The 24,254-nt window shown below is 43.0% G+C and overlaps 3 protein-coding genes across 3 annotated transcripts in view; all 3 read left to right on the forward strand.

Annotated features, from left to right (window-relative positions):
• LOC137427722 (uncharacterized) overlaps positions 1-5,791 on the forward strand; it is a 162,220-nt gene extending 156,429 nt beyond the window's left edge. The window contains exon 4 of the mRNA XM_078777847.1: positions 1,361-5,791. Within this exon, the coding sequence (XP_078633973.1) occupies positions 1,361-1,633 (273 nt within the window). The 3' untranslated portion in view covers positions 1,634-5,791. The remainder of the gene's footprint in view (positions 1-1,360) is intronic.
• The window catches only part of LOC137427735 (zinc finger BED domain-containing protein 5-like), a 196,192-nt gene that overhangs the window by 126,040 nt on the left and 45,898 nt on the right, over positions 1-24,254 (forward strand). The window lies entirely within an intron of this gene.
• LOC137427730 (40-kDa huntingtin-associated protein) overlaps positions 15,371-24,254 on the forward strand; it is a 30,832-nt gene continuing 21,948 nt past the window's right edge. The window contains exons 1-3 of the mRNA XM_068117422.2: positions 15,371-15,524; positions 18,034-18,080; positions 22,906-22,978. Of these exons, the coding sequence (XP_067973523.2) occupies positions 15,466-15,524; positions 18,034-18,080; positions 22,906-22,978 (179 nt within the window). The 5' untranslated portion in view covers positions 15,371-15,465. The remainder of the gene's footprint in view (positions 15,525-18,033; positions 18,081-22,905; positions 22,979-24,254) is intronic.

A 24,254-nucleotide genomic window follows, 5' to 3' on the forward strand; every position in this document is an offset into this window, starting at 1 on the left:
ATTCGCTCCTCATGACCGACCCAGATTGCGTCTATTTCAAACTACCGGTATTAAAGAAGTGGGGATTGGTGTGTCGGACATTTTTACCGAACTACCGAACATCATCCACCGAACATTTTTGCGATTTAAAGCAACAAAAGCAATCAACTTTCTATCGCTTTCCAAGCCAGCCGTTCCTCATCAACTTTTTGTTGGAGTGCTTGCTTGAGTATTTAAGCAGCTTGGCGAGCATGTGTTCTCCATCACTTGGGGACATTTTATCATCATGTGGAGTAACTTTAGTATTCCTCAAAGTTGTCCTGTGCTGCATGCTCGGAGTCATTGTCCTGTTGGAACGTAAATCTTCACCGCAGTCTAAGGTCTTTCTGCTCAAGCGGGTTCTGCTCAAGGATGCTCTCAGTCCCTGCCGTTGAAAAGCATCCTCATAGCATGATGCTGCCACCACCATGCTTCATTATCGGGATGGCGTTAGATGGGTGATGAGCTGTGCTCAGTTTCCGCCAGATGTAGCACTTTGCATTCAGGGCAAAGAGTTCAATTTTCGGCTCATCAGACCACAGAATATTTTGCCTCGTGCTCTCAAAATCTTTCATGTACCTTTTTGCAAACTCCAGGTGTGCTGTCATGTGCCTTTTTCTCAGGAATGGCTTCCGTCTGGCCACTCTCCAATAAAGCCGAGATTTGTGAAGAGCTGCAGAGACTGTTGTCCTTCCAGCAGCTTCTCACTTCTCAGCCAAGGAATTCTGTAGTTCTGTCAGTGTGGTTATTGGGTTCTTGGTCACCATTTGTGAAATCTGTTCTACTTCTACTAAAAAATATCAGTTTGACCATCCTTTTACTTTGTGCTTTTGCTTGTTTCATTTGGCCTTGTCAGTCAATAAAAACTTGCTTTGGTGGTTTCTCTTATTCTTCCACATAACGATCAGCCATTTTGTTCATTTTGCATTCCGACATCTATACAACGCTACTTCACGACCTCATTTGTCCACGTTCACCTGCCTGTCAATGGCTCTTCCATGACTTAACATTTCTTCACAACTTCCAAAATAGTGCAAACAAATATTTACTGAATAGATTTTATTATTGATAAAAGTCTCTCACTTGAAGTGAGATGTGATCCTGAAACAAGATCGGATGCTGGAAGATTTATACGAAGGCTGTGATGGATGATCATAAGTAGAACTTTTAATGCTTGTTTTTCATGAAAGATTGAAACTTTTTAAAAACTTTTTTATTTTTTGTAATTTTTTTGGTATTTTTTTGTATACTAAGTCGAGGCTCATGTAAGAACTATAGTCGAGGCTCGTCTTGTTTCCATGATGCATTGTTTTTTTCTTTCCACTCCATCTTGTTCCATCAGTCCCGTGACAGACGTCAAATGAATGACCCGGTCGGAGCCGCCGAGCACGCATCGACAGCCAGAGCTCTGAACATCGCTGCCACGGTCATTTCCATTCCCATTTTGCTCATCGCAATAATTCTTGTCGGTGTCTTAGTATCAGCTTGGGTACATTTGATTTACTTATTGGGTATATATAATCAATACCCCTACTCAGGCTTTAATGTCCCTATTCCTGATCCCTACTCAGGCTTTCATGTCCCTACTCCTGATCCCTACTGGTTTGGTAAATAATGAAGGAAAGAGGATTGTAGAAGTTTGTGGTTGACCAATGCCCTATGGTGAGGTACCTTCGTGAAAATATCGTTACACGGTGGACAAAAGTACCATTTTTTCCACCAAAGCATCTCCATGGTATACCTTTTAGAAAAAAAGTGAGCTACAAAAAATTGGATAATGGGAAGGGCAATATATGACGTCATTATGACGTCATCAGCTAATTATTACACAATTATATATTTTAAAAATCGTTTAATTAATTAGGAGTAAACCGTGGAGCGTATTTTAACCTTAAAATATATGTTTCTGAGGTGAAGGAATTCAATGCAGTTGCCAATATTGTTCTTAGACTATCTTTAAAAGATTTATGATGTCATTATGACATCAACTAAAAATAAGCTCATATTACACACAAATTGGATTGGTTAGTCAACGCTGACATATGGAGAGTCTTTAGTTCATAAGGCTATGGTTATTGGGTCACAGAATTTAACGCAGCCGCACTTTTTTATTTAGACTGAGCTATTACGTTTTATGACGTCATCATTACATCATCTGCCAGTTGAATAAAAGGATAGATGGTTCAAAATTAAACATTGAATTAAATATATGTATATACATCATAGTCGCGCTCCTCTCCCCTGTTGTGATCAATGATTCCATTGAGATGTAAAAAAATAACGATGTCTTATGTCATTATTACCTCACAAAAACACAGTGACAGTGATAGCTTAGTGTCAGTGATGAGCTGTCGATGCAAGCAAATTATTTCTGACAGTTGCAACTGCAAAGTTCTGTGCAGGGCAGCCCACTCCCATGAAAAGATCCTTTGGCTGTAGTGGACGAGGGATTATGGTCAATGTTATCCAGTGCACAGACAGTGAAGAGTCCATTCCTGAGAATAGATGGGCACACAATTTGATCAGCGGTGAACCGGTCACACATTGCAGATGCCAATTTATTCTCCAGCTGCAGGACCCGGTTGTAGGAGATGCTCAACCCCAGTTTAGCAAGTTGGTCAACAATTATTCTGTTCCTCGTCAGTGTGTGAATATTCAATCCAATGTAGACAGGAAGTGGAGGCTCTCGCTCTGGAGACTGCAGTTTTTGGGAGTGGCCCCTTTCTTGCATCTTTTCTTCGAATTGTGCAGGTATAACTGAGCCATTGTTTGACTGGCCTGAGTGTCATCAACATCGCTCTTCAGGTGTGGTCCATACAGGATCATTGATGAAAGGAGTGTGAGGCTGGGAAGCATTTTCTGGCACTTCGGGGGGAAACTGCCAGAAAACTCGAAGTGCGTTTCTCTGAATATTTCTCTCGGCATATTTTTGCGACTTTTGCAAAAAGGAGAGCTTCTGATTCATAGTCGTGCTCGATCAAACCATCTTTGAGCATTTGTTGCATTCCCTCTGGAAACACAAGAACGATGTTCTTGCCATCTGTCTCCTCTTGCACACCTGTGTCAGCAAAGTGTTCAAGAAGTCTGCTTTTCAAACGACTCTTGTTGATTGAGACATCCTGCCCAAGATTTTGAAGACGACGTTCATACAGATCCTGAAGGCCAGATAACTTGAAGAGGTATGTCCCATCCTCAATGGCAAACTCAACATAAGACACCAACTCCACAAACGCTCTGGCATCTGCTCGTTCTCTTTCCGTGTTTGAGGAAACACCTTTACGGCGATGAGCCCGATGTCTGTTTCTATATTGCGTCAAACAGTTAAGGTGGTATTTGGCTTGTAGGGCAATGAAATCACCCCCTGTTATTAGTCCCCTCCCGGTGTACACCGGAGGGGACTATAGGTTTGCACTCCGTCCCTCCGTCTGTCCGTCCGTCATGCAAAGAACAGTTTTCCGGACTTTCTTTCTAAACTCAAAATGCTAATGATTTCAAACTTGGTACGTGGTTTCCTCATGATAAGTTACAAATCTAGTTCGAACTTCACGACGTTTCGATCATTTTTGACAAAGTTATGGCACTTTGAACTTTGGTAATTTCCCCAACAGTTTTCCGGACTATAATTTGGAGTGCGGTAAGTCAAAGCTGTTAATATTCCTTGTTTTAACTCCAATTTACATTCTGTTTCCACTTTTAGTGAGAAGTAGGGGTCTGTGCAACCATTCATAAACTTTATTTGGTGCAAATTGGATAATTTTTAGCCGAGTTACCTCAGACCGTGAGTTGGTAATTATATAATTAACACATAGTGCAATACGTGCAGGCTGCTCCACGGAGCGACCTTGCGGGCTTATTTTAACTCCGATTTACATTCTTTTTCCCCTTTTAGTGAGAAGTAGGGGTCTGTGCAACCATTCATAAACTTTATTTGGTGCAAATCGGATAATTTTTAGCCGAGTTACCTCAGACCATGAGTTGGTAATTATATAATTCACACAGTGCAAACCGGACGACAGACTGCCGGTAGGGGACATGTATTGCAGCGCAATACTCAGAATGCTTGTTTTGGATAAAAGTTGTTCATCCTGCATATCAGTTGCCATCTTTCTGAGGGACTGATCAGCACCAAATGTTTCGAAGTTGTGTAATTTTGGGCACTCCTTGTTTCACAGAAGATGCACACACACACATTTGGCATCAAGCACCGACTGCCTCTTTGACCGTCGCATCTCGGGAGCCTCGGCCTCATGTTTTCTTTTCTTCATTACTTGCCTTTTGAGTTGCGAGTTGTTGAACTTTTGAAGACAAGAATGATGCCACGAGGCATTATTTTCCACAAAAGTTTCCGACTGTTCCTACTGCTCCATATTCCACATCAACTGGCAATGCATTTATTTTCCTGAACTCTTCGACATTTGCCAGGAATGCAGCACATACTTCTCTGGCGTTACACTTAAATCCTTTCTGTGGACAACATAGTCTTTCTGGTGTAGTTTTCATGCAGATGATGCAAGCAGTCCAATCCATGATGACCTGAAATTAGATAGCAACAGTCCACATAAGCATAAAAAGTGGAATATTCAAACCAATTACATGTTCCAATGTTGTAAATTAATACGTTTTGTCGAATTTTGTAAACTTGCAAAGGTATATTTTACATGAGATGTAGAATGATATTTAAAAATTTCTTCGAGGAAATCCGTTCATTTTACTGAAACCTCTGATAATTATGAATGCGCAAGACCATAGATGAAGCTTTTTACAGATTATTTACTTAGGAACGTCCCTTCTGCTTAAGATACCCAATTTCCTTTATTTTCAGAGTATTAAATTCACACATTGCAGTATGCCGAAAAGGATTCAAAATTATCATCCTCTGTACAGTGACTTCAAGAAATGATGGGATAGTCAATGAAATAGTCTGTGTTATCACTATATTGTTCCTATGTTTCATACGCATAAAATATTAGAAGAAAAAAAAAACTTTTACCCACATAACTGTATATTTTCCCTGTGTTAAAATTATGTGTAAACATGAACTCAACAAAGAAAGACATGTCGGCCTAAATTTGATCGGTTGCAAGAGTTTAAAGATCACAATCTAGTTATATGGAAAATAACAAGAAGTCATATCGACAAATACTTTCATTGTAGCACTTATGTCAATAATCAAAGATTCTTTGGCTTTTTTTTCAACAAAATTAGAATATAGTGACGTCACTGCAACAGCAAATCAGCTTATGGTTGCTTAAATGTCATTGATTACATCACTCTTCAATTCCCTGACCCTCAAAATGTCAAATTTATGACTTGGAATCTCATCACAATGCTTCACAACCTCATTTTCTACATTTACTTGCTCTACCAGCTCGGTAGTAGATTGTGACGTCATGATGATGTCATAAAGTACACTTCCTGTCATCCGATTTTTTTGTAGCTTATCCTCTTTTTGATTGTAACACATTGGCAAAGCTTTGGTGAAAAAATGGTGCTTTTGTCCGCCGTGTAACAATCCTTGGCATTTTTGTTACGAAGGTACCTCACTACTACTGCTTATGCTTGCCACCACCACATATCTCTTTGTTTTAAGATAAATGCAGATTGCTTCTGCTTTAATTGCTCATTCGTTAAAGTCTCTTATCTTTATATCAAATGAAAATTATCCCTTTTGAGTAACTCATTTTGTTTTTGTTGGTAATAAGCAAACTATTTCAAATGTCTGGGGTTGATTATTTTATCCCTCCCTATTGTCCAAACAATAAACTTCATATTCAACTTTCTTTTGTTTGTGATTTGTTGATGCTGAATAGCGAAAGCATCTGATGATTTAACCGTTTGAGTACGGATGACGTCCAGTGCCGCAATCCGCGAAAAAGTTTTGTGTACAGATGACGTTACTACACGTCATCGACTATACCTATAAATAGATCGTCAGTACATGGTTGCATTCCTGTACCAAAAATGCCAAATTAATCCCGTACCGGGAGTATTTTTATCAAAAAAAATCCTGTACTCAAAGGGTTAAATTTGCAATTTTGTATAATATTTCTCATCGATTTCGAAATGACGTGTTAACTGGAGGAATGGAATTTGCAATGCTACACATTTGAAAAGACCCCTCTCCCTTAATCATTTTCTAAAGAAAAACAACAACATTTTCTTCTAATCCTGCTGGAATTTTGAAGAAATCAATTTTTTTTGGTTTGTGGGAGCCGAAAACACTTCCCTGCACTCATTAAGGAATGGGGCCGGGAATCATTTAATATTACCTATCACGTAGCTATTGTCGCGCGAGTCCCTCGGTTAATACCGTGGGCTTGCGGATGACCAAACGGCTTTAACTCCGAGGCGACGATCAATGGCGGAGTTTACTATACAAGCACGGGAGGAAGAAGGAAGAGGAAGAAGCGGCGGGCCCTTACCTGTAGCGATCCGACGGCAGCTCTGATCCTGGAGGAAATGAACTCAAATGGGAATCCGGGGTAAAATGTACAAAAATAAACAGGTTAATTATACGGAGCCCGAGAACAATGGATGCGACGGAAGAAACTAAATCCTAAGTTGGGACGTCCCCACACCAGACTTAACAACAGGACAAAGGAGGAATCAATAAAATAAAACGTTCGTTGTGTATTTGTGAATGCGTCTTATCTGTCTCTGTCATCCAGGCCCAAAGTTCGCGTCCGGACGCGGCTCCGTGCTTGGTGGGAAGGAGGCCTCAGTCCGCCTCGTTCGCGCGCTCCGCTAGTCCAGCGCACGCCGCCAGGTAGGCCCCGCTCGCACACAGGCACCAGCCTCGCTCCAAGCACCAAGCCTCAAGAGCACCAAAAGCACCAATAACCAAGAAGAACCCAGGGAAGCGAGCACAAAGGAAAACCAGAGAAGAAGCCAGCCAAGAGTTCCGAGCGCCAAGAGTTCTCCAGAGACCAACGCCGAGAGAGTCCAAAAATGCCCGCGAGCCAGTCGTTTTGTCACTCGTTCTGTGACGTCAGCTCTCTCCCTCTACCAATCCGTGTGTCGCATCTTATTGGTCTTTTGCGCCTTCCGCTCTGATTGGCAGAATGTTCGTGCCATTCGCACTGATTGGCCAAGGTGTCACCGGTCGGTGGCCAATCAGTGTGCCGCTCCTTCCACCTTCCTTTCCTGGCTCCGATGTTCATGGTGGCGTTCTACGCAGCTGCTGCCTGCTTGTCTTTCCAGTTTGTTTTATTGTAAGGAAGGGGATTTAATTACTGTGGTGCACTAAGGGCCTATCTAAGTGTCTATGGGAGTGCGTTGCCATAAGGGACACTGGATTGCTCACAGAGGGAACGACAAACAAAGGAATTTTACCCATAATCCCTGTACTAATTAGCATGGGCGCCCCCTCGTGGTGGGGACAAAAATACAACATATTCCGACATCCATCCGGGCTAAACATAGAACTTATTACAGCTAGATTCCCTATCACGACAGTCGAGCACCTACCTATGCAGACCTACCTGGATCTAGATATTCCTCTACCCCCCCCCCCCCGACATAAAACGAAAAAGACTTAGGCACTAGAGAGTGAAACCCCCCCGCACGCCTCCATCCTCCCCCAAAATTCAAATTTTTTTTTTTTTTTTGCCAAAAACACTCCCCGTTACTCACTGATGAACCTCTGAAGGTTTATTGTAGATCCGTTTGGTCATCTCAGAGTAAAGTAGCGACACACACAGACAGACAAACGGATTCCTTTGTATTGTAGATATTAAAAATTAGGACCGCCGGTCCTGCAGCTCACTGAATCAGGTACAACAGTTACTCAAACCCCCCACAGACCTCTCAGGCCCTGATATTTTTAAAAATGTTGTGAACAAACTTTGGTACACAATGGGCGATGAAGGTTATGATGAAGTTTCATTGAAATTGTGTTTGTAGTTTCAGATAAGAGAGCAAATACCTATTTTGGGTAGGGTCAAACCACCCACAGACCACCTTCGACCTATATTTTTTTATGCAGTGAACAAACATTGCTACTATCACGGGTGATGAAGGTTGTGGGCAAGTTTCATCAAAATCTATTATGTCGTAGAAGAGAGGTAATCTGGTGCACCTTTGTAGGGGTCACTCGTACCGGACTGGACCAGCAACACCTTCAGACTGTTACAGAGAAATTTCTTCAAATACATGCATGGGGTGAGAAAGCAAGCCGTTATTACATGCGGAAACCCTCGCAGATCTCTCTCCTGAGAGCAATCAACAAGTGTGTCGTATTTTATATTAATTCAAAGGGCGACATACGAGCCGAAAAAAACAGCCTAAAGCAAGAATATAAGGAGTGGTTCAAGGAGCGGCCAACCGCAAGCGGAAAACAAGACATAAGAGAGAAAAGGAGGTCAATAGCAGCTCACAAATAGCAGCCTGGTTCGTCTCCATTGCTTATTTGTCCATTTCAGTCTGAATATTGCTCTGTTTCTGAGCCTTGACTTGATAAGTAGATAAACAAAAAATAAAAAACCCTTCATGAACTTTAACTTAAACAAGTACAAAAAGTTTTAATTAAAACAAAAGCCGCGTCGATGTTACACAATGCCTAGATGCAGCTGTGCCTATAACGTCGATGTTATAGGCACAGGACATTCCTATTGATTCGATTACTTGATGTTGTTTTTGTGCAAAGTGAAAATATATCTCGGCAATTTCCCGTGTGTGGCGACGAATTTTTAATATATCTCGGCATTTTCCCGTCTGTTATTTCAGGCGGTGTATGACTGACCATGCCGCGATTTAAAAAATATATATCTCGGCAATTTCTCGTGTGTGGCGACACGTGAACGAAGCTATGCTCCTCTCTCCACATTATTGTGACGACGTATAAATTAAATATTTCATCGTGACGATTGTCATCAAATGGACGAATTTTTAATATATCTCGGCATTTTCCCGTCTGTTATTTCGGGCGGTGTATGACTGACCATGCCGCGATTTAAACAAAATATATCTCAATGGACTTGAAGTTACAGGCCTTTGAGAATTCATTTAGTTCTATAAAGGGCAACTTTCATCGGATTTTCTTCCCGTTTTTTTTCAACCGAGTCTAAAACTATGTTAGCGACTGTGAAAAATGAAATGATATATCGAATTTTATTTGAAATAAAACTGTGTGAGAGAGGAAGACACCACGGGCCTACAAAACAGGCCTCAAAGCTATGCGAGTTAATAAAATGGTGGATATTTGTTTATATGAAGCCTCTCCCACAATGGGTGGAGCTATGGGTCCCAGAATGGGTGGAGCTTTGAGGTTTTGTCTTCTCTGCAAGAACAAGAACAAGAACAAGAAGAAGAACAAGAAGAACAACAACAACAGCAGAGGGCACTCTATTAGCAGCGTCTGCGACGCGGCTAAAAAGTCAGTAATATCATTGAAAGTGCAATTTCCTAAATTTTGGCAATTTGTCAGATTGGAAAAGAGATCGATTTGAAGGATCCCTTCAATTGACGGCTATTTGCCCAGGGTTTCTGAGAAGATTTTAAATTAAATTACCTGAATTTGAGGTGAACCCCGCCCCCTCCCCCCCCCCTTCCCCCCAACCCCCCTTTTCAGCCTCTTAAAGGGGGCATATCCGGATGGGGAGCGCAATCCCATGAGATCTTAATGTTCTGATGTATCGTACCTAGTGGGGCGGCTTAGCCCAAATATTCAAAAGAATTGTGCATTTTGTGATACAAGCACCAAATTTGGCACAAATGTACATTAATATGTTGCGAACATTTTCAGATATTGGGCCACTTGAAATTCTCTCTTTATGTCCGCCATATTGGATTTCAAAATGGCCGCCACTTGAAATCTACATTTGCTATTATCTCTGGACGTAATGCAGCTATTGAGTTGATTCTGGTATCTAAATGTATGTTTTTGGGGGCAAGGAATCCAATGGTACCAATTTCAACTTAATATTATCTATCACAGTCTGTTATATAATTTTATTTGGAAATTATCTAGGCAAATATTGGATTCAACACAATACTTTGAAAAGAATGTCTTAGTTCTGTAAATATAAATAAATAAAAAAACTATACTAAATCACTAGTAACAACTCAGACAAGCTCATATATACTGGCAGTCTAAAATATAAATTCATATCCCATTAGGAAACAAAGTGACCCATTCATTTGTGTTTTTCATATGCATATTTTATGTAACATTACATTCATATTGTCAATAAATACCAAACATGCATAATCCCCTTTTCCTAGACCCTTTAAGCCATCTTTTGTGTTTCTAGAGTACAGAAATTTCTTGTATAGGCTTCCATCTGTCTTGTTTCCTTAACAATGCACTGTAGCATGTCTTTAACAATGTTTACAAACATGACTCCACTACATGTCTTTAATCACAGCCCTGACCCAAATAAAAGAGTAGAGAGGCTGCATGTGTGTTGACCCACATCAACTGTGTTCTTTGTGTGTGGCTGTGTTTAAATCACCTTGTGGCTCCACATAAATGAGTTAATTACATACAATCTGGGCTCAGCTAGACAACATTGTGTGGTCAGCAATGAAGACGAGAGTCTGAATTACATGTATGCAAAAGACCTTGTGAACCAGTGAAGCAAATACACGGGTAAGCATGAATTAAATCTAGGGCATGATATAATTTCCATGATGTTTACCTCTACACTCAATGGTGGAAGGAGGTAATGTTTTGATCCCAGCTTGTCTGTATGTCTGTTTGTCTGTTAGTCCACAAAATTCCAGACAAAGCTTGTAGTAGTGGTAGTTGTAGTGGTAGTGGTGATAACAGAAATTGTTATATAGAACTGAACTTATATTATTATTATATGCAGAAAATAACTTCATTTCTATATGCCCTGCAGTGGACAGGTTAATTGGTTTATGCACTGAAGGGGTCACCCTGGTGTGCACTGCTGTGTTCTGCCTCACTGAGTTGTTCAGGTATGATGTACTCAGCACAAGCTTACCCGATACACATGTGTGCTGGCTAAAACCACTTGTCTGGTGGGCACGACAGAGGCAGGTTGTCTAATAGCCAACCTGGTCTTACTTTTTTGGGGTTTATCTGAAATTCTTACTATAAGGCTTTAAATTAGAAATGTTTTATATAAAGTAGTATTTTGAGTGAAGTGTGTATTCCACACTGACAGTTTTGACATGTTCTGAATTTAACACGAAGGCTGTAATTAACAGAACGGGGTATGTCTGGAAAATGTACTGTCCAACCTAATAAGAGTTTAGACTGATTTATATTTAAATCTTGGCTGTGTAAATATTGTAAGAATTTATGAATTCAAATGTTTTGTAAATATTCAATAAATTTGGGAATATTTTTTAACTAAAGAATCTCATGTGATTTTATTTCTCTTCTTGCCTCCGGTATGGGTGAAAATTTAATTCCGGCATAATCTCACAAAACTAATTCCCTAAGTGTGCCAAGCTAAATGCTCTACGATATAGAGGAATTATCCTCCTCTCCATTAGTATGGCGGAGGAAACCCCTCTATTATATATATAACAAAATGTTAACATTATATCATTGTATCGTTGCAGATTCAGAAGACAGTTCCACCATGTCCAAGAGCTTCAGACTAGCTGATGTTGAGCGAACTTCACCATCAACATCACAGCACCTCACCACAACTGACTGGAAGTTATGCCTTATATGTCAAGAGGACAAGACGGAGACACTGACCAAACCTGACCAATCAAAGAGAAAAGACATTGGGAGTGGGTACAGTTCACTCGCAGAGAACTTGGTCAAATTCAGTGAACTTGGAGAGCTTCCAGGATCATTTCACCTGGAAAGACTCGATGGTGGTCATGGCATTGAAGCTGCGATGGTTGCACACGGTGCAAAATATCATCAGACATGCAGGCTCCAGTACAACAACACCAAACTGCAGAGAGCACAAAAGAGAGCACTCAAGAAATAATGTGAGAGCGATGAGGAACAAGCTGCATGCAAACGCACCAGGTTACATTCACGCTCATCGAGTACAGAGAAGAAGGTCCCAGAAAATTGTTTCTTCTGTGAACAACCTGCTGGGGCTGACAGTCTTCGGAAAGCTGCAACATTCCAAATGGACAAACGGGTGCGTGCCTGTGCAACCCTTCTTGGTGATACAGAACTGCTGGGCCGTCTCAGTGGTGGGGACATGATAGCGTTGGACGCCCAGTATCACCCACGGTGCTTGATAGGACTTTACAATCGCACAAGAAAGGCCCAGTCAACAGGATCACAGGACACAAAACAAGAGCGAGCAATGTCGGCAGTTGTCTTCGCTGAACTCGTCCTCTACATTGAAGAAACCAGACAAGATGAGGAGACGGCACCAGTATTCAGATTGGCTGACCTTGTCCAGCTCTATCAGTCCAGAATGGAACAGCTAGGAGTCCAGCTCGACACGAGAGTCCACTCCACACGACTGAAACAGAGACTGTTGGCTCAGTTTCCTGACATGCGGGCACACACCAAGGGGAGAGACATCCTGATGGCATTTGAAGAAGATGTCGGTGCTGCTCTTGCCAAAGCCTGCGAGCTGGACAGTGATAGTGATGCAGTCCATCTTGCCCATGCTGCACAGATTGTTCGCCGTCACATGTTTGGAGAAGCCAAGCCCTTCACAGGATTCCCTGAAGTATGTCACGAAGAATCTGTGCCACCGTTGCTGCTTGCCCTAGTCAGTATGATCCTAGAGGGACCCAGCATCAAGGAACAGATGGCAGACACTAACCCTGCAGCAATTGCCACAGCTCAGATACTGAAGTTCTATGTCAAGAGGACAACATGTCAAGAGGGCAGTGTATCAAGGTGGACATGTGTGGGGTCAGATACTGCTGCCAGCACCAGAGCTCCCTCCACCAACCAACTGGGGTTGGTCAAGGACTGGAGAAGGACAGTACACACCTTACTGGACCAGGCTAACTGAGGCAGCTCACAGCTGCATTGAGCTGGTTTCTTGCAAGTGCAAGAAAGGGTGTGTGAGGCGCTGCAAGTGCAAAAAGGCTGCCCTTCAGTGCACAGCCCTCTGTGTGTGTGAAGGGGACTGCACATGACGATGAGTCAACAACATACATGTACTTGTGGCAATGCTGAACTTGTTAACATGACACTGTTTATGTACACGTATCTTCAGTACCGGTATATACCTAGCCTCAGATACCAGTACACCTAGCCTCAAATACTAGACCATGAAGCATGTCAGTATTATACCTAAGACATTTACAGAACTAAGACATTCTTTCAAAGTATTGTGTTGAATCCAATATTTGCCTAGATAATTTCCAAATAAAATTATATAACAGACTGTGATAGATAATATTAAGTTGAAATTGGTACCATTGGATTCCTTGCCCCCAAAAACATACATTTAGATACCAGAATCAAGTCAATAGCTGCATTACGTCCAGAGATAATAGCAAATGTAGATTTCAAGTGGCGGCCATTTTGAAATCCAATATGGCGGACATAAAGAGAGAATTTCAAGTGGCCCAATATCTGAAAATGTTCGCAACATATTAATGTACATTTGTGCCAAATTTGGTGCTTGTATCACAAAATGCACAACAGGTTTGCTATGCTGCTACACTAACCATATTTGATCCATATCGATCATGTAGTTTGAGAGGAAAATATGTTTGAGTGGATATGAGGGATTCGAGGAGGGAGCCCGTGGCTCCTTAATGTTAGGGCATTGGTCACGATGCCACATGGCCAGTTTGGTGTGGATCCGGTTGTCGGTTTTTGAGAAGATTTTTGAACAGAATTTTTTTGAATTTTTCAGAAATTCTCCAAAGTAACCGAACTACTAATGAAGGGACCCGGTGAAAAATGCAATTAGTAACTACAATGACACTCCTAGTCATACCATAGAGCGCATCATCTCGCCGTGCACTATTATACCCGTATCACGCATGCACCCCATGTATTATGTCGCATACATTGTTATTATCTGCACCGTTATTGATTAATTATCGGGATATTTTGAGCGGTTGATTGTTTTTTTTTTGGATGATTTTTTTTGTTGAGCAGTTGCGGAGATTTCCAAACTTTTGCCTTTAATCCAATATGGCTGCCATACCATGTGACCTATGACATCAGATTTATCAATAAAATATTTTTCATTGGGAGTCCTTTCTATGTTTCAAGTTTTGCATCGATCGGACAATCTATCGGACAAAATATGTAGACTTGGACACACACACACACACACACACACACACACACACACACACACACACACACACGCACACACGCACACACACACGCACACACACACACGAAGGTGGATACATCGAGACCTGGGAGGACTCGTTCCACCTTCTGAAACACGTATTTTGAGATAACAACACATACACAAACAGACAGGAGCTGAACTTATAAAATGGTTCATGATGTCTGGATGTCCGTCCGCCCGTCCGTTAACTTTTCGCTACTCTTCCCTTGTCACCTGGCTGATTGTTCTGAAACTTGACACATGAATACAAGACACAAGCCTGCAGCAGAAGTTGGGCTTCGATTTTTCGATTTCGGATCATGGGGGCTCCGGGAGATCATGTCCTGGGGGTTGGGGCGGAGGGAGGAGGAGGAAGTTCCCCCCAAACCAGCAGAGGTCAGAACGACAACCTCAAAAGATTATCGTCGTCGCACTCGGGGCTATTTTACTGTATATAACCTGTTATAAGTTAACGTCTTCGATAATCGAGATGAGATTGACCTAAAAACGGAATGATCTGAAAATCCGAAGAGGTTCCGAGTGCTCTGTCGACCTTTGCGAACAGTGAACACGTTTGAAAAATGTCAAAAAACACTTATTTTTGCGCCAAAAATACAATTATGTAATAAACATATTCCCCTTAGTTTTATTCATTTAAACGTTGCTTTTTAGAACATCCCCTTTAGTTGTGAGGTAATTTTGGGGGAGGGGGCGTACAGAGAGCCCTCACTGATTGGTCGATCGACATTGAAGCCGAACGGCGGCCATCTTGTGACCTCAGCACGACAATTGCGGCGGCCATCTTGTGACCCGGAAAACGACTTCCTCCCTTGAAACAAGTACCTTATAAAAGCATTGCTTCGGTGAAGCAAAAGCTCTGACTTTCGAGCCCTCAGCCCGGCTGGGGCATTATGTTTTGAGTCAGGCCGTCCGTTTATCTGTCCAGAGCCTGCATTCAAAAAAGAATGACTGGACGCATTTCTTCAATATGCAGCGCTGGTGTAGCCGTTGTATGCAATATAAATATCCAGGTATCAGCACACAAGTTTAGATTATTTATTTATATACAATTTACCATCTCTGATGACGTCATGACGTCGACAGTCGAAAGAAAGAAAATGATCGGTGTAGACGTTCCCAGATTTTCAGGCGGTGTATTGCTTCCGGTTATCTACGCATTGCTTCCGGTTTTCCGTTGTAGATGCATTTGTGAATCAATTCGAATTCGGCAAAGTAACCACAAAAATCAATGGAAAACGACGCTGAGTTTTGGGCGAGATACCGCGGGATCTCCAGCAAACTCCGGAGGTGACGTTTGGCCTAACTTCTTGGATTTGTGATGTTTAAATCCACCGTCATTTCGGAACAGTATACACTTCCCACACGGGAGAATTTGGGGAGTATGTTCAATACTGACACTGAAGCTCCTTTACAGATCCTTACTGGATGTTTTGCGATTTATGACACATCAAAAACCATTCTCGGACTTTGTTTGCAAATGGCTTGTTCTGTGGTGTTCTCAGGATGTTCATTTGTTATAATCTGCAGTTGGATTCTCCAACATGGATGGAGATCCTCGTAAGGATACTTTAGTCCCTGCGAGGGCTCTATAAATCCATTCCACATTGTCAGATTAGAACCAAAGGACAGCCGGCTTATCGCCTTTTCCAAAGAATGGCGTGCTCCATAATGCAGCACCCCGGCAAGATGTGAGTTTCGTTGGTTTGTTGATATTCCATCAGGAATGAGACCCAGAGCCAGACAGCTCCAAGCCTTCGCAAATTTTCACAAAATAAATCTCCATTTAATAAATTAATGTAATTCCTCAATAACAACATTGCAGCACAGTATTTATTTGGGTTTCGAATCGCTGCTGATGTTGCGTTGAATTGTCGAAGCACAAAAACTGATTTTATTCTGGTCAACATTCCTGTGTATTTGTAGTGTGGTTCTGGCCAGCAAGGGCAGGTTATTATAATTATATAAGCATTGCTTGATGGAGGATTCATTTTGATGTGGTGTGATGATGGAGGATTCATTTTGATGTGGTGTGATGATGGAGGATTCATTTTGATGTGGTGTGATGATGGAGGATTCATTTTGATGTGGTGCGATGATGGAGGATTCATGTTTTGATGTGTTGCGATGATGGAACATTCATGTTGATGTGGTGCGATGATGGAGGATTCATGTTGATGTGGTGCGATGATGGAGGATTCATTTTGATGTGGTGCGATGATGGAGGATTCATTTTGATGTGGTGCGATGATGGAGGATTCATGTTGATGTGATGCGATGATGGAGGATTCATGGTGATGTGGTGCGATGATGGAGCATTCATTTTGATGTGGTGCGATGATGGAGGATTCATGTTGATGTGGTGCGATGATGGAACATTCATGTTGATGTGGTGCGATGATGGAGGATTCATGTTGATGTGATGCGATGATGGAGGATTCATGTTGATGTGGTGCGATGATGGAGCATTCATGTTGATGTGATGCGATGATGGAGCATTCATTTTGATGTGGTGCGATGATGGAGGATTCATTTTGATGTGGTGCGATGATGGAGGATTCATTTTGATGTGGTGCGATGATGGAGGATTCATTTTGATGTGGTGCGATGATGGAGGATTCATTTTGATGTGGTGCGATGATGGAGGATTCATGTTTTGATGTGTTGCGATGATGGAACATTCATGTTGATGTGGTGCGATGATGGAGGATTCATGTTGATGTGGTGCGATGATGGAGGATTCATGTTGATGTGGTGCGATGATGGAGGATTCATTTTGATGTGGTGCGATGATGGAGGATTCATTTTGATGTGGTGCGATGATGGAGGATTCATTTTGATGTGGTGCGTTGATGGAGGATTCATGTTTTGATGTGTTGCGATGATGGAACATTCATGTTGATGTGGTGCGATGATGGAACATTCATGTTGATGTGGTGCGATGATGGAGGATTCATTTTGATGTGGTGCGATGATGGAGGATTCATTTTGATGTGGTGCGATGATGGAGGATTCATTTTGATGTGGTGCGTTGATGGAGGATTCATTTTGATGTGGTGCGATGATGGAGGATTCATTTTGATGTGGTGCGATGATGGAGGATTCATGTTGATGTGGTGCGATGATGGAGGATTCATTTTGATGTGGTGCGTTGATGGAGGATTCATTTTGATGTGGTGCGATGATGGAGGATTCATTTTGATGTGGTGCGTTGATGGAGGATTCATGTTGATGTGGTGCGATGATGGAGCATTCATTTTGATGTGGTGCGATGATGGAGGATTCATTTTGATGTGGTGCGATGATGGAGGATTCATTTTGATGTGGTGCGTTGATGGAGGATTCATGTTGATGTGGTGCGATGATGGAACATTCATGTTGATGTGGTGCGATGATGGAACATTCATGTTGATGTGGTGCGATGATGGAGGATTCATTTTGATGTGGTGCGATGATGGAGGATTCATTTTGATGTGGTGCGATGATGGAGGATTCATTTTGATGTGGTGCGATGATGGAGGATTCATTTTGATGTGGTGCGTTGATGGAGGATTCATTTTGATGTGGTGCGATGATGGAGGATTCATTTTGATGTGGTGCGTTGATGGAGGATTCATTTTGATGTGGTGCGTTGATGGAGGATTCATTTTGATGTGGTGCGATGATGGAACATTCATGTTGATGTGGTGCGATGATGGAGGATTCATTTTGATGTGGTGCGATGATGGAGGATTCATTTTGATGTGGTGCGATGATGGAGGATTCATTTTGATGTGTTGGTGTCATTCTTACCTTGCAGACGATTTCTCAGAAAACCAAACCTTGCAGAAGCAGGTGAACAATTTGGTGAGTTTCCAAGGCTGTAAATTAATAAATCGTCTTCTGTATCGTTATTTTGACGAGGTGAAAATAGAGAAACGATCTCCACAAACACATCCCATGAACTAAACTGTACTCGGGAGAGAGCATACCTCTGTCTGGCTGAACACTTTACCTTTTCTAGTCACTGATAGGTCGGATCTGGATCCGGATCTTCACCAAAATCTAATCATTTCGTCCTTATCACCGACCCAATTTATCCACCAAATTTTGTCCGAGTCGGTCCACAGCTTTTTGAGATATCCTGTTCATGGACAAACAGACAGACAGACAGGGGTGAAAACATAACCTCCATCCACCTTTGGTGCCAGAGGTAACAGCGCTTAGCATATTCTTGGAGTTATTGCGAATATCATTTGTGAATATAAATAAAACCGACACTGAATATTTTGCTTTCTGTATTTTTACGTTATTTATGAATGGGGAGGTAGTCTGACATGGAGAGGTAGTCTGACATGGAGAGGTAGTCTGACATGGAGAGGTAGTCTGACATGGAGAGGTAGTCTGACATGGAGAGGTAGTCTGACATGGAGAGGTAGTCTGACAGAATGCTGCAGAGAGTAGAACATTTATCTTTAAGCTGCATGTTCTCGCTTTGATTCCCAACCCGACCCTAAACTGGCAGGGTTATTGATCACAGAATGTGCCGTCCATCGGATGGACATTAAGCTGGGCGTCTCGTCTGCTATCATTAGCTGGTGGCCCTTAAAGATGTCAGCGAAGAGTCGGCGAGATGGAGCCGACACCCTGAACAAATTACAAATTCCTGCCCAAAGCTCCAGTCGAATGTTAGGCCAAAGCAGCCGGTTCATGAAAGGTCATATTTCCTTAATGGTGGCTGTTGAAGAAGAAAAGTAGTCGTAGTTGTAGTATATGATCGGAACGGAACATTTATCAAAGTTGCAGCCATGGTTGAGTTTTCCTAGCTATAATGGGGTCACCTCGTCCAAATGTTGTCAGTTTTGCCTTATGCGGTATATATTGTTATGTCGGTGGGGTAGTGACATATATATATATATATAGATTCAGGTAGATCTGTGTTGGTATCATGCTCCGGTTGGCGTGAAGAAGAAGAACCATCTCGATGTAAATAAGTAGAGGACCTGTCTAGCCCGTATGTTGGATTAAGTGTTTATTTGTGGTCATACAAGGATGGCTTTGTGATAAGTAGAATAGGGATTAAGCTAATTCCCCGGTGTGTCAAACCTGTGATCATCCATGTGTCCCGTATGGCAACGCACCATAGACATTAGTTAGGCCCATTGGTAACACCACACAAACACTACTTAAATTCCCCTTCGCCGCAAGAACAACAAGCGTTACGCCCAGGTCCCCCGTCGTTGAAGTGATGTGAGTTGACAAAGTGGAAGACGCAAGGCGGCCATCTTGGATTTTGACGTGGTGACCCAATTTTCAATAGCGTTCTCCCTTATGCGTAGATAAACCCACGCACCAGATTAGAAGTTAGTAGTTCGTTTATTTTTCAAGATATTTCGCTTACAAGGTTCAGACATATATATGGTGGCGGTCATCTTGGATTTTGACGTGGCGACCTAATTTTCAATAGCGTTCTTCCTTATGCCTGAATACACCCACACACTAGATTAGAAGCTGGTACTTCGCTTATTTTTCAAGATATTCCGCTCACAAGGTTCAGACATACTTGGCGGTGGCCATCTTGAATTTCGACGTGGCGACCCAATTTTCAATAGCGTTCTTCCTTATGCGTAGATACACCCACACACCAGATTAGAAGTTGGTACTTCGCTTATTTTTCAAGATATTCCGCTCACAAGGTTCAGACATATATATGGTGGCGGCCATCTTGGATTTTGACATGGCGACCCAATTTTCAATAGCGTTCTTCCTTATGCCTAGATACACCCACACGCCAGGTTAGAAGTTGGTACTTCGCTTATTTTTCAAGATATTCTGCTCACAAGGTTCAGACATACATGGCGTCAGACATACATGGCAGTGGCCATCTTGGATTTAGACATGGCGACCTAATTTTCAATAGGGTTCTTCCATATGCCTAATTGCACCCACACACCAAATTAGAATTCAGTCCTTCGCTTACGCATGCACGCACGCACGCACGCACGCACACACGGACACACGGCCGGAGGGGAAAACCATAGTCCCCCTTTCGCTCCGCGGTGCGACGGGGGACAACAAGACTCACCCGAAGGCAGTTCGGGGCACTGCCGATGGAGCTGCAGCCAGCTACATCACGAACTTGCATGGCAACACTCATTGCTCAGGCAGGCTGAGGCCACGCCCACCTTGTGAAGGATTGGTCGAGGGGTTGATGGGGGAGATCGAGGCAGGGCGAGTAAGAAGCAGGCCGCCGATTGGCAGGGTAAGGAAGAGCTAGTGATTGGTCGAGGGAGGGGCAATAAGCTTCCCTGGGATTGGTAGAAGGAAGACACCACAGGACGAGGGCCGCAGATTGGCGGAGTGGGAGAGGACTGGTGATTGGCCAGGGGAGGGGCAAGAAACTTCCTTCGGATTGGGGGACGTGAGGGGCGAGCAAGAAGCGACTCGCTGATTGGTTGGGAGGGCCGATGACGTCAGACGACGAGCGATAAAGCAACTCGCTGGCTGACATTTTGTCCCCTTCTTCTTCTGCCCTCTCGTTTTGGACTGCCTTCCTGCGCTGGACCGCTTCTCGCGTTGGACTCGCTTCCCTTCTTCTCCTGCTGCCCCTTACGCTTTCCTCCGCCATCGACTCTCTCTCCGTTGGTTCCGGACATTGCAAGCGGGGACCTAAGGCTTGCCGCTGCAGTGTGCGAGCAAGGGGGTGTCAAAGACTGGTTCGCGCCAACGACCTGTCGGCCTTCCTCCCGCTAACACCGGAACTACGTCCAGACTGTGCTCGAGCCAGACGATCCCTGACACTTTTTTTTTTTTTTTTTTTGTATACTGAATCGAGGCTCGTGAAAGAGCTAACATTTACTTCACAAACAAATCAACCAGACAAACAAAATATATAAAAAGAGGGAGCGGAAGACAAGATGGGGAGAGAAGGGGAAGCACACAAACACAACATTTGAGAGCAGGGAGATGTGTGGAAGGGAGAGGGCTTGGGTGGAGGAGGCGTGGGAAAGGGGGCGGGGGGGGGGGAGGGAGAAGTATAAAACACAAGGACACCAAGGACTTCCAGGACAGAAGTTGGTATTTCAAAAAAGTGGAATTGGGGTGAAATTAGTGGGGGTAGAAAAGATCAAGGTTTTGGATGGGGAAAGATAAGAGATGGTGGTGAACAGCTGTTTTAAAGACCTGGAGGGTGGAGTGGGATTGAAGAGAGTGAGGGAGTTTGTTCCAGAAGCGGGAGAAAAGAGGAATGAAGGAGTGAAGGTGAGCAGAGAGTCTTGATTTTGGCAGTTTAACCATAAGAGGGTTGCAGGCAGATCTTGTGCGACCTGTAGGAATATTTGCGGGACAGAGCCCAGAGAGAGCTGGGGGGGGCAAGGCCAGAGAGGAGTCGGTCGAAGACGGAAAGACCACCAACCTGCCTGCGGTGAGTGAGTGAGAGGCCCTTGGAGTTAGCTTCATCGTGGGAGATTCCACTGCAGACAGAGATAAGCTGCACCACACAGAACACAACGGTTCCTTTCATTAATTCTTCCTTTGTCTGTTGTTGAAGTGAGGTGTGTGGGATCCCAACCTAGGTTTTAGTTTTTATCGGCGCATTCCATTGTTTCGGGTTCCGTTCAATAAATATTATTTTTGTACATTTTACATCCGTCTTGGGTTGAGTTGATTTGCAGGGTGAAGACGCCTGCGCAGGGCCCGTACAGGTCAGTCAGTAGTCTTCTTTCTGTTCGCATATCATCCGCCATCAATTGAAGTGAACGCCTTCATTAACACTCGTTTCCATCCGTGGCTTACTCTCGGTCTTAACTGAGAGCACTCCACACGACAATATTTTTCTTGTATCGCCATTTTCTATCGCCGAATCACCAATTCCGATTTAGCACACCGTGCTGCCATACTTTCTTTGGTTACCAGTTTTGCAGCTTTTTCAAACCAAGAAAAGGAGTGACTGCTACTCCTTTTTATTACACCATCATGGCCGCCATACTCATTATGGCACATTTGTTGGAGAGCTGTAGATGCTAACCTTGTATCATCATGTACACCTTTTCTTAATGCACAGTTGGCAAACTAAGTACTCCTCGCACCTCAGGGCACTCGGTGACGTAATAGTTTGAGGGTCTGCTCTGAGTCTGGGAGGTCAGAGGTTCAAACGCAACCCCGGCAAATCGTACCAAGACTTCAAAAATGGTACGGGCTGCTTCCTTGCTTGATGCTCAGCATTTAATAAGGATGGAGTGCTGACAAACAACCATCGGTTGGCAACCATTGCACATGCTTGATGGGCCTTTAATGGCTTTCTCCTACGTTGAAGTTCCTGCACATGATTATGTGCACATGCATGTGATTACGCTGCGGCAATGATGTCTTAGCGGTTTTTTTTTTTTTTGTTTTTTTAATGATGTCTTAGCGGTCCCAGCTGGTTTGTGAAGCCAGTGCCTGATGGTTTCCGGTTCCATTGATGAGGCAAGATGCTCCAGCATGTAGGTACGGTACCAATATGGTGAAGACGCAGTGTCTTTGGCTTTCATAGGTCGGACCTTGCTTGCATCAGAGAGATTGTTGACAAACTGCAAGTTATTTAATCAATTTGCGGGAAGTGTACAGTGCGTGTGAGGTCGAATCGCAGTTTCACACGGAAATGAAGATTCACATTTGTGTTTTGTGTGATTTTGTGGTTTTTTTTTTTCAGGGCATCTATCCAAAGAGCTAAAACAACAAGACTGCCTACAATATGCAGGATTTTGCAGCCTCGCCCAGGCCCGGTGAGCCAAACGATGTCGGAGCCTTCATATCGCTCGTTCTGCATGTCGAGTTTAAACATACACCGTATTTCCAATATTATTGGGACGGTAAGGAAATATGGAGGGTCTTGTATTTATTTATTTTAATACAGAGGGTCAAGGCTCGTGGGAGAGCTCTAACACTGGATGGATCAGGACGCAACAGAATAAAAAGAAGAGTGGAGAAAGGCTGAAAGACAAAAAAGAGGGAGACGGACAAATAATTGGTGTGGGGAGGAATGAAAGGTAGGGGAGGACAAGATGGATACAGAGACAAACTTTCAGGAAGAGAAAACTGAAAATTTGGAAGGAGGTGAGCTTGGAGGCCATAAGGGTGGGGGTGGGGGGGGGGGGGAATGGTTAATGAGGGTAAAAAATCTGGGATGGTGGTGAACAGCTGTTTTGAAGACTTGGGAGGGAAAAATGTGATTGAAGAGGATGTGGAAGTTGATTTCACAGGTGGGAAAAAGAGGAATGAATGAGTGGAGGTGAGCAGTGATCCTAGTTTTAGGTAGTTTCATCAGAAGGGAGTTTATGGTGGACTGCGTACACCATGCAGAAACCTGGGTGGGCCAAAGCACAGAAAGAGCAGTAGGTACAAGACAAGAAAGAAGACAGAGAGACCAACGACCTGTCTGCGATGAAAACCGATAGGTCCATAGACTCGGCTTCATCGAGGGAGATTTCGATAATCTTGAAAAGTTATTAATTTACAGAAATATATTACTTCTGTAAAAGGGCACTGGTTCACCTTTGGAAACGAACAAAGCTGGAAAACTGTCACAAATTTTGTTCCGAGTTTGTACTTTGGTAGATATTATTACCTTCGCAAAAGCGGAAGGTTATGTTTTGATCGCTGTGTATTTATTTGTATGTCTGTGTGTGTGTGTGTGTGTATGTTATTCGCATAACTCAAAAAGTATTCAACCGAATTGCATGAAATTTGGTGGGATGATTGGTTATTATACGGGACACATTTGATTAGATTTTGGGAGCAATCGGGTCAAAGGTCAAGGTCAAGGTCACGAAAAGGTCAAAATCGTATTTTTGTTGTTCTGTTCCCTACACTCCCATGCCAAGTACAGAACAGTAGCTGCGGCGAAGGTATGCGCTCTACCGAGTGCCCGTTCTAGTTTGTATTCTTATACCATTGAAGGATGGTGGTGAACAGCTGTTGTCCTTGCCTGATCGGTCATTGCTTTAGTTATACCTGTATGGTTTTCGACATTGGCGTGAACTTTGTGTCTAACAGTCACGG

Source organism: Myxine glutinosa, chromosome 5 (genome assembly GCF_964187855.1).
Source record: "Myxine glutinosa chromosome 5, kmMyxGlut1.1, whole genome shotgun sequence".
NCBI classification, from domain to species: domain Eukaryota; kingdom Metazoa; phylum Chordata; class Myxini; order Myxiniformes; family Myxinidae; genus Myxine; species Myxine glutinosa.